Here is an 11,115-nt window from a genome sequence, read left to right as displayed (position 1 = left end):
ACCCTTACATTGCAACCACTCCAGCTCCATGTTCTCTGACAAAAGGTGTTTAAAAGGAAGAAATTAACGTTGGTAAGGAGCTGAATTGTGCGCGCTGTGCTAGAAGCAAGTGCTGCTTTTCTTGCCTGGGAACTCTTGCTTTCCGCTCTCCTCCACGTGACCGATGTTTAGAGTGCAGTGTTGCACCCCTTGTTTAACAGATGACTTCTCCAAATGGGGGAAAAAAAAAAAAATCTTAATTTCATGTTTAGCTCCTATTTAGTTTGTGAGCATATAGTGAAGAACTTGTGCCAAGTTTTGATCTTTCGTCACTTGCTTATAGGCTAAAAATGTAAGTACAATCCTTGAGCACTATGTAAGTACTTGGCCCAAAAGCTCGCTGCCTTCCCATGCTTGATTTTCTTCCTCGGGTAGCTATATTGTGCAGGATGCACATAGCAGCTCTTACACAACGTCAGCCATGGTAGGGAGGGCCTGAGGTGGATGAAAGCATCTGCTGGGAGGAGAGAGCTGAAGACCTGCTGCTGGGCTCTAAAGAAGTGATGTAGTCCTCTTAGTTAAGATGTGTTGCTAGCAAGGGATCAGAGTTGAGGAGAGTCAGCAAAACAGTAAGGGAGGAAACTGCCTCAACCTTGGTCATAAATGCAGTAACACAGAAAGAAGTGAGAGACATTAATTGTCTTCTTAAAACCGATGCACATCAACTACTGCCTTAGTATGACAGTAAATAAAGGAGGTAACAGGCTACCGTTCTTTTGTCTACTTTCTCCCCCAGACCACACACACAAATATGAGATTTCTGGTTGTGTTTTCAGGAACAGCATGTCAGTTTGGTGTAACGTCAACTCGCAGAAAATACAAGCAGTGAGTTTCTTGCTTGAAGAGCAGTAGTTGCCTTGTGTTTTATCGGTGGTTATGAGAAAAGCTGTGCAGTAAGTTCATGCTTAAAGGAACCAGCTTTATGTTTAGATGAAAATCCCTTTTTACCGAGGTTTATAGGCTCATAAATTCAACCACATGTTACAGTCCCTGTAAACTGTCTATATAACAAAGTCAGTGTTGTTCAATGAGATTTTATTGTTCATTTTTTCTTTCTTCGCTGGCAGCATGCAAACCACCATCTTCAGCAGGTGTATATACTTATGAAGGTGTGTGTATCATGCAGTACAGACATAGGAAAAAACAGGACTGCTGCCCCAGGCTTCCATTGCTTTTGTGCATTTGCTGAGGGTGAAGATCCTCTTCTTGTCCAAGGTGCTGAAGTGTGGTTCAGCAATGCGGTGGGATGCACTCAGCCTCTGTAGCACCCACTGTAGCTGTTCAACTGCTGCGTGTAAAAGAGTTCTTTCACAGCTGAACTGAGATGGCAGAGAGTTGCCCCCCTTCACCATCTCGGAATGAGAGGTGTCAGTTTCAATGAGACTTAGAGGTTGCTGTATGATCCAGATGTCCCTTTCTCCGGGCTGTTTCAGAGCTACAGAAAGGAAAGGATGAGTCTAGGAGCAGGAGCCTGGAATCCACTTGTGTAGGTGAATGTAGAAAACAACACTGTTCTGAAGATCTCACAGCTGTAACAGAGAAGAAAAGGCAGCACTGAGAGCCTTGCTGACTCACCCAGCATCTCCTTGCTGCTTGTACCTGAGAATCTCTCTGTGGGATGCCCAACTTTACACATTGATTTGATCTTTCTTTCACATCTCCCCAGTTCCCAGCATAGAAGGCCTGTCTCAGTACAATGTCTTGTTTAAAAAAAAATAAAAGAAATTCCTTTTCCTTACAACTCTGCTTCTTTCTTTATGCAGGATTCTGCTGGTTCTCTGAGACATCAGTTGGGAGATAGGAAGGGAAGGTCTGACAAATGCTTTCCTTTGCACATAGAAGACACCAAACTCTGATTACAACTGTAAGCTGCTGCTGCTTTCTTTGAAAGTATGTCGCTTGGTGATAGAATCTGCTGCGAGGAAAACAGCGTGTACGTGTGGTACAACATCTTGTTTGTAATGAGGGAGTTGTACTGCTGAGAGGGGAGCGGGTGTGCCCATGACTCTTCAGATTAGGAACACCATTTCTACCACTTCCTTTCATTTTGTTCAGATAGGAAGGCAGGAGGAGAGGCCTTGGGTGCTTATTGCAAGTGATCAGTAAAAAGAATCCAAGATGGCAGCAGTTACTGATTGCCAGCAACGAGGTGTGAGAGCCCCATTCTGTCATCTTAGGGTTTCTTCCTGCCTTATTGTTTCACTCGTGTTTTCTCTTCCTTCTCCTTACTGTGAGGCTGTGATCTTGAGACCCCACCTCTTTCTGCTTGTGCTGGAACAACACTTAAAGAATGGAGCCCATTGCATTCTTTGGCTCGCTCTGTTAAGAGGTTGGGTACTGGAGCCAGCAGAAGGTTCCCTTTTAAAGTTAGTTGTCTACAGCAGCTGTCACAGGGGTGGCAATGGTACAACCCTAGCAGGGAATGACAGTGCAGGGACGCCTGCTGCAAGGCACGCTCAGCTCATTTTGAGGCTTCACGCTTGAAAGGTGTGAGAGTAAGAACCCCAGACCAACCGGACTGCTTTCATAATGAGGCTCTGCAGTGTGTATGGAGCACACCCGTGTAATTACTGCATTTCCAAGTTCAAAGGAGAGGAAGCTGCTGAATTATGCACCACCAGGCAGGGTTACTGCCAGAAGCTGTTACAAAGCGAGGATGAAGTGTGGCACTGCAGGAGGTGGCAAATGTCATTGGAGCCTGGTGGAGAGTGCTAGGCTGGTCCTCCTCTGATCCCACTGGGATGTTTCTTCGTTTGCATGATAGCACTTGGGTGCATCTTTGGTTGGTTTGGGCTTATAAAGCACTCAGATGCCCAACGGTATGGAGGAGGGCAGGATTTCAGAGCTGTCCTGTGCTCGGTGCTGAACAATTACTTGTAATATAATCGCTGTTATCTGGATTTGCCATCAGCTCTTGCTTAGCAGCAATAGCTTTGTCCCAGAGGCATCCTGTTTTTGAATTGTTTACCATTACAAGCTACACTGATTCCTTGTCTCAGGTCTGACTCATAGCACAGCTGCTAAAGCAAAACTGAAGTGCTTGTTTGGGTGTGTGGCCGCTGGCCTATTTCCTACACTGTTATCAGTACACATTGCAAACCTTGTCTTCCCTTAGGGGCAGTTTCTTTAGAAGGCGTGTGTCTGTCTCTGATAGGTGTGAAGACAGCAGGAATACATTAATCTTCGGTTCATGCCCTCACAACAGTCTGGTACTGCTTATTTCTTCTCCAGTACAGTTCTTCCTTTGCCTCCAAACAGTTCTGCCAGGATTAGTTTCCAAAATTTATAGCCACTGAAGGCAGATCCACTACAAATCTGGAGGAAGCCTCCTCACATTTAGATGTGGATTCATGCAGGACTGACTACTGCTGAAAGAGAGCACGTCCTAGTTAGAAGGAATACCTGCATCCTTTCATGGCCGGTGCATGCATCTGTGCAAATTCACTGCATTGCAAACAGCAGAAGAAATAAAATGTCATCAAGTGTCTGCTTCTGTCTGCACAAAGGGGAAAGACTGCAGTGTGTGTTTAGAACCTAATGTAACATAGGGGAGAACAGGACCCTCCTTTGAATGCCTGAGCCATGAGCCCAAGCACAGGTTGCTGGGAAGAGGAGTTCAGCTTTCAGGTGTCCTTGCTTTCTCCATACAGAGGGGGTTGCTTTTGTCTTGTGCTTGTTTGGAACTGTCTGTTCCCTCGTCTGTGCTGTGGTAGCTCTGCTTGTCCTTGAGCGAGATGCTCTTTGCACACAGAGCTGATCAGTGCTGAGTTTCTCTCATTCAGCTTTTTCCAAGCACTCTTTCCTGCATGCAATCCTATCCTGACCTGTCTGTGCGATTTCCTCGGGGGAGGTTTACAGCTCAGTGTGTTTATGGGAGCAGCACTAAAAATCTACCCACAGAGATGCGTTTTTCCTAGATTGCCTGCTCTCAATTAGGTTCTCCCAGGCCGCGGGGCCTATTAACATGCTGTCTGCAAGCCAATGCAGACCTGTTCCACCAGGAACTGGTTTGCTCTTAATACTGGACCCACCTGGCTTTGGGTCAGGCAGTGCCAACTCTTCTTGCCATTTTTAGCACGTTCCACTGAACTCTTTAGTGTTTTGTGCCCTGGGGAGCTGACAGGGAGGGATAATTTGCAGAGCCTGGATGTATCCATGAAGGTTTTGCTTGACTGGGTAAAACTCAGCTCCAGCAAGGGCTGTTAGTGTTAGAGGATTGGTTTTACCTCCTTTTATAGCATCGTGTGGGAAGTCAGGCGTGCAGGCGTGTTGTTAGCACTCCAAGTTCAGTACAGCTGTGGTTCCTGGGAGCTGTTGTCAACAGCTGGCATGGCACTGGCACCTTGCCTGTCCCAAGTATCATTCCTCTTCAGACAGACCACCTTGGTGGGTGTATGTGCACGTCCACCAGTTGAGTCCATCTTGGTGCCATGTTCCTACACTCTGAATGAGCTTTCTTGGAGCTCTGGTAAAGGATGCTGAAAACAAGACCCTAACTAGATCCTCACCATAACCCAGTTTCCAGCAGTGTGCGGACCCACAGGGCGGTTGTGTAGTCTGAGTTCAATGCTGTTGATCCCCAGGGGATCCTTGGGATGCTAAGTGGATGGTTCTGGCAATATAAACCTATGGAGGGGATGATGGGGTAGTGCCTGGCAAGCGTGGCTTGGGACAAAGTCAGATCATAGGTGTGAAATCCAGCTACAAAGGTTTAAATGAGTAGAATTTCTGTTAGTCGTGTTCAGAACAACTGCGTGATTCCCAGAAAGTAATAAATGTTATGCACAAGCTGCTCATAACTGAAGTGATCCCGCCTGCCCTCAGTGCTGTGATAGGATTCGTGCCCTCTGAGAAGCATCAAGCAGCACTGGGGATCAGCAGCTCAACCACATGCAGAGTGAGACAAGACACAGTCAGTGACATATCTTTCTGTTGATGCTTATAGCCTTTATTTGGTCAGTGCTAGAAAGCATATACAACAAATTCCCTTTCCTCCCTCTAGTTAGCTTGTAACTTGTGGGGTTTTGTAATCTTTTTAATTTCTTTTCTTGTAACTTGTGCTGACACGAGGGATTTGTGGCAGTGGAGTGGCAGTTGCATTGACTGAGTAATGTGTATCAGCAACAGGACTTTCTTGTTACTGAAACTACATCTACTGCTGTCGGTCTTCCAGTGCTGAGCAAGACTTTTTCCTGCTAATCTGTTGTAATTTCTTAGTGTAGAGAGGAAAACTCGATGGAAAAACTCATTCTCATTTTCCCAGCTTCGTCCTTTCTTGGTTTTGTGTAAAAGTGAGACCCAGCCTCGTGGGTAGCAGAGTACCAATAAAACACAGGCTTTTGACTTTAGGAAAATACAAGAAATTTTAATGCGACAGACAGGAGAGAGGTCCAGCATAGATATCTAACGTGTTAGTTTTATTTAAAGACGGTCTCAGGGTGCTAGAGTAAGAAATGTTATTTAAAAAAAAAAAAAAAGAGAGAGAGAGAGAGAGAGGCAGAGAGAGCTCAAATAAATAAATAAATAAATAAATAAAAATAGGAATAACTTTCTGTTGACGAGTTTAGAAAGCGTCCGGCTTTCATCTTGGGAGGAACGGGTTCTGTAAAGCATTCTTCAGAGCATGGGTAGGGAAGCTGTCCTAATTCTTCCTGGAGCCTGCAAACCAAACGTGCAATAATTGTTACTGGAATCTGTTTCTATTTCAGTATATGCCACCATTGTCAGCAATGCTTCCATCGGTCTAATCAATAGACGTGAAGTTTATTTTGGAAAACCAATATTAGCTTAAAGATTAGACTAAAATGAACTCCTTTCTCCAAGTGTGTAACTGTTTCTTACTATTAAGGACTTAAATGAAAGCCTGGTCCTCCCTTATTGCAAAAATATAAATACAGTCCATTCTATTCACCAGAATGGCTAAAGCTGAACTCACCATTGCAACCCATTCCGCTCAGGGACCCAATTCTATCAATTCTCCTGCCGAAGCAGCCAGAATCTCTCATCATCCTGGGCATCTGCATCCCCCTCAGTCTCTTGAGGAAGGGATTCCTGTAGGACAGTGGAGTGTTGGATGCTAGCTTGGATTCAGCCTTCTGCTCATCGCTGTCGTCTATGAGTTCTGGTGGGATCTCCTCCTGAGTTTTGGGCTCTTGCAGGTCAGGATTGGACTCCAGGGCTTCAATCAGTGCAAACTTATCCTCCAGTCTCTCAAGAAGAGCCTACAAGAGAAGGATTAATTTTGTGAGACTCCTAGTTTCATGATCATGTATTAGCTCTTCTTTTCATCTAACTGAATTTGTCTGCAGCCACCTTTAAGGAGACTCTCAGGTTGGATTTCAGAGCTGCTGGTGGTTCCCGAGCTCTGTCCTCTGTGGTAAATCCCTGTGTACATTAATTCCACTTATAGGTAGCTCTAGCTGAGAGGTAACTGAAGCTGTCTGCCACAGAAGTGTGTCTCACTGGCAAGGATAGAAGAGCTTTTGGCAGAGAAACAAAGCAAGGTTCGTGTTGCACGGAGAGATACCGCTCAACCCAGCAATGGTACAAAATTTCAAAGTACTTCTGAATCCATAGTGACTCCAAAGTTACCTGCAATTCTGCTGGTCATCTGTTGGCTCTCCTTATTTTGACTAAAGTCATCTGCTTGCCTGTAACCCCCAGTTATTGCAGTGGACATCACTGTGAGAAGCTCCCCATGTTTTCCTCTAATCTCTACCCCTAGGGTTACAGGATTGCTGCTCCTTAAAGCAATATGAACCTCCTGTGAAAAAATTGTCTGCTATCTACCCTTCTGAGTACCATTCTCTATAATTTTTGAAGCTTTGAATAACAGGAAACCTGCTCAAGGGCAGCTCAACCAGCTGAAAGAATCTAATTGTCCATCTCTAGAAGTAGGCTAGAGAGGAGTGAACCTTCTGGTTTGCTTGAGGGTGAGTGCATTTGGAAGCCACTCTTCTCAACTAGCTGCTGGAGGCAGAGGAGCCTGGGGGCACGAGGCAGTTTTAGCTTTGGCTGACACTGTCCTAATCAATTTAGGGAGTTCGTTCTCAGGATATGATGCTGCAATAAGCTGGCCACTGAGCCAGTCCAAGGAAATGTTCCAGTTCTCAGGTTTGGTCTTTAAAGACAGAATCTTACATTTATATTTTTCCCCAAGCTATTGGAATAATAGATGTTCTCTAAGTCTCACTCATTAAAGTAAGCATGTGGTAATTTCACAGCTCCAGAGTCTTTTCTGGACGTCTCACAGTTACGTGATCATGCTGTTCCTCTCGGTTTGCACAAGTAGTACACTTTCTACAAGTTTGATTTTGGGTGCTCTGCTTTACTTCCTCACCTCCCATCCACATGCAGCTCTATTCTCTGAAATCCACAACTCTGGAGCAGTAGGGCTGTCCTTGCTCACCGTACCTGTCACTTAATGGGACAAACCCACCTGGAAGTTTTCTATTTATAGGGATGCTGTGATGCATTGCTTCGTTCTCTCTCTGGGATGTTGCTCTAACTCATTAAGAAACCCAAAGTGAGGCAGCTGCTTAAGAGAACTAGGGTGAAAACCCAAAGCAGGCATCTCACAACATGAGAATTCTGTTTCCCATTGCCACCCAGGAGCTTGGGTGATCCCAGCACTGGAGGGTATTGCCCTACAAAGCTTCTCTGCAGCCCTATGAAGAACTGAGACTTTGTCCCCTACATGCAATCACTAACATAGCTATCTGACCGTACAAAAGAAAGGCAAAAACACCACTGCACGCACTTCTAAGCCCCCTGAAAAAGAGTCCTCACCTCCATGCTGGCCAGTTCTTTGGCAGGGCTGAGGTTGTAGATGGGGTTGGCTCTGCTGGGCTGCAGCTGGATGAGAAGCAGCAAGAGAAGACCACAGGAAAATGAGCCTCTAGTGTCCATGGCGCTGGGTTCGTTGGGAATATGGGAAGTTCAAGCTGTTTTTCTGAGATGGCTCTTCAGGTCTCTCTCTTCTTTCTCCTATCCTCTCTCTTTCGAAGCTCGTCTTTTATACGGTTTGGTGTGATCTCTGCTTCCTGGGTTATCAAGGGATTTATCTGGGGCGCATTCCAGTCCCACTGCAGGCATGCGGCTCTGTCAAGGGAAGATTCCCTTTATTAGCTGTCATTAGGCAGCAGCTGCTGTTGCTGAGGAATGTATGTCACAAGTCAGTGATTTCATGTCACTCCCCCTCCTCTTGATACCAGGCGCTGTGATTACATAGTCCAGTTGGAAATTCTTAGCAATTTTCTTTCAAGAGACCCCTATGGTCAGATTTATGGAGATGGGAAACAACAGCTCCAAACTCTGCTCCGTTAGAAGATTTCCATAGGGAAATTACTTTTTATAAGGAAAGCGAGAAGCTTCTCAGATGAGTATTTGGTGGAGAGCAAAGGCTGAAGATAAATCTACTTTTAGGATACCTAAAGTACCACGCGCATTCTCCTTCTATATATGGAATACACGTAGCCACCGCATACCACGGAGTGTGCTGAAAATCTCAGGTTTGGGCCACTTCTCTTTCCCCATCGCCGTAGAGGTGAGATCACCACTGAGACTTTGTATTTGCACGTTGCCAACAACAGAAGAGCCCGATCTGCACCTCCTTGCAGCCGCTGCGGGGACACCGAGTGTTTCCAGCCCCACGCAACCGAGTTCGGCACCGCGAAAAAACTCTATTATTATACTAATAACAGCCAGACATCCAAACCAATGGGATTTCTTTAAATATCCATGGTAAGGTTTGACCTGCATTCATAAAGTTTAAAGAGGAGATGGTCAGATTCTGGAGTAGTTTTCGTGCGTTGTTTTCTTGGAGAGCTGAAGTTTTAAGACTTAGCTGAAACCTTCCTGCATTTAAATGAGAATTTACAAAAATGCAGATTTGCTGCTAGGTCTTCTTCCAGCATTGCCTTTATATGTATGGTGCAGCTCATAAAAGCTACTTTTTCACCTGTTCCAAAGCATACTGTTTGTGCTGTGTTTTCCTAACGTACTCGAAATTGAAACAAGTACGGATATACGATGAAGCTGCAAATGTCAGGCTAGTAATAATTCGTTGACTTTTCATATGAATATAGCTCTTGGATTAATCTCCAGGGTACAGTTTCTAAATCATAATAGAACAATAAAATATTTTTTCGCGTCTTAACGTGTTGTTTGTGTACAAACATCTGAGCACACTGTTCACATGATCCGCCTACCAAAATTATACGAGAAAGGACATTCTCAAGGTTGTGAAGTCGAGCCCAAATCCTGCTTTTTCCCAGGACAGCTTGAAGTCAGCCCAGTTCTCTGTGTGGTATTACAAAGCACTCCCTATTTTTCCTTCTTGCTTTTTGTCAGTGCATGGAAGCAGTTCTCATTTTCGTATTATCCTGTGTTCCAGCCCATTCTTATTTAGTCCCGTTCAAACTGTGGTTAAGAAAGAGTTACCAACCTGACAGCTTCTTTATTGACGCTCCGTGCTGCAGTGCCTGTATAATCCGCTAATTAATTACAAGTATATTCTTACTTATCTTCATTTTGTAAGCTGAGAATGGATGAGAATCAACATTATAAATGGTATTCGTTAATACCGAGTGTCCAATTTAAAGTAATCAGGGTCTGTTGCTGTTCTGTTTTGTGTTTCTTTCCTTTTGCTCCCGCCCGCCAAGTATTCTCTAGCTCTGTCTCTGTGCTAAAAAAAAACTCTGTTTCTCGATGTGAGTTTTGCCTGAGAGCTCAGCACATCTGTAAAGCAACTCCCAGATCACAAACCCGGCTCCAAGAAAGAAGGAACATGGTATCAGTCACACTCAGGAAATATTTAGCTTTGAGTGGCCAATCTGTGTCAAACAATCTAATATTCCAGGGTTGCTTTCAGTAACCTGGACCAAGAGATACTCTTTTCTTTTACTAATTAGCTCACTTTCATTCTTCCACACTCCACAGCAGATAGATGAGATCGAGGGGACCAACTGTAGCCTCAGTAGTATTCCTCCAGTATGGGAGTGCCTATGTATTCTTTCACGTAGTATGTATGGAAGCATACAGATGAGATGAACTGGCTGGCCGTCACGGTAGCTCTCGTGTTTACAAATTCTGTCCTCTGTTATCCATCTGACAGCTCTGCCAAAAGAAATGGAGTGTAAAATGATAGAACTCAGCTATTAAGCTCACTTGTTTGTCTGCTTGGGGTGTCTCAGTATCATCACCCTTGCAAGGCTGATATGAACTTTCAGTTTTACAGTCCAGCAGTGGAGGGACAAGTCAAAGGCATTACCCATGCTTTGCTAACCATTTGCTTGGTAAAAGCCCTGCTGGGATTTTAAACAGTGCACTAGGTTCTTACAAATGTGTATTGTGACCAGTTTTAGGAATGGGAAATTGGCACACTGCCCCAGCCTCCCAGAATATGGGACAGGAGCTGAGGCTGCATTAGAAAGAAGCACAGCTGCTCAGGGCAGAGGGAGAGCACCCAGGGTGCTGCCAGCATCCCATATCTGCATCCCTGAGCAGAGCAGGCATGGTACATGGATAGAGCTCAGCTGGGGGTAGCACTGCCACTTCCCCGGCAGGACGGTGAGATTTCCTTTTATTCAGCCTTGTAAGGTTGAATAAGGTGCCCTTTTCACATGGATGCCTTCTGCTGATATATCTGTTCTGGGCGCACATCCTTCCATGGATGTCCATTTTATTGATGTATTGTAACTGAAAACTGCTAGAGTGTGAGCAGATTGTAAAGAGTCTTTGTAGTCCTGTTCTTGGTAAGGGGCTGGATCTGGTTTCCTTCCATCTCCTAGTGACTAAACCCCTCGACAGGACTCTGCCATACAACAACCCAAGCTCTCTTTCGTGCAATTCCATTAGATTAAGAGTCATAGAACAATAGAATCATTTGAGTTGGAAGAGACCCTAAAAGCCACCTGGTCCAACCCCCTGCAGTGAGCAGGGACACCCTCAGCTCCATCAGTGCTCAGAGCCCCTCCAGCCTGACCTTGGGTATCTGCACCACCTCTCTGGGCAACCTGTGCCAGTGCCTCACCGCCCTTCCTCCTTATATCCAATCTAAATCTCCTGTCTTTTAGT

The 11,115-nt window shown here is 45.1% G+C and overlaps 2 protein-coding genes across 2 annotated transcripts in view; one reads left to right on the top strand and one right to left on the bottom strand.

The window, feature by feature from the left end:
* Positions 1-11,115, top strand: part of CLCN6 (chloride voltage-gated channel 6) — a 35,699-nt gene that overhangs the window by 18,981 nt on the left and 5,603 nt on the right. The window lies entirely within an intron of this gene.
* LOC110408582 (natriuretic peptides A) lies at positions 65-9,184 on the bottom strand. The gene is made up of 2 exons (XM_021417451.1): positions 7,828-9,184; positions 65-6,260 (listed from the first exon to the last, which is right to left on the bottom strand). Exons 1-2 carry the CDS (start codon positions 7,945-7,947, stop codon positions 5,943-5,945), a joined length of 438 nt encoding a protein of 145 aa, XP_021273126.1. The 5' UTR covers positions 7,948-9,184; the 3' UTR covers positions 65-5,942.

The sequence above is a fragment of the Numida meleagris genome, chromosome 20, assembly GCF_002078875.1.
Source record: "Numida meleagris isolate 19003 breed g44 Domestic line chromosome 20, NumMel1.0, whole genome shotgun sequence".
NCBI lineage: Eukaryota > Metazoa > Chordata > Aves > Galliformes > Numididae > Numida > Numida meleagris.
The sequence above is the reverse complement of the archived record's forward strand: the minus strand, read 5'-3'. Positions and strand labels throughout refer to the sequence as shown.

Excerpts from the sequence above, each read along its gene's own strand:
- LOC110408582 (XM_021417451.1), bottom strand. The coding sequence starts at position 7,947 with ATGGACACTAGAGGCTCATTTTCCTGTGGTCTTCTCTTGCTGCTTCTC. Across the intron at positions 6,261-7,827 it reads AAGAACTGGCCAGCATGGAG|GCTCTTCTTGAGAGACTGGA; the intron begins GTGAGGACTCTT and ends CTTCTCTTGTAG.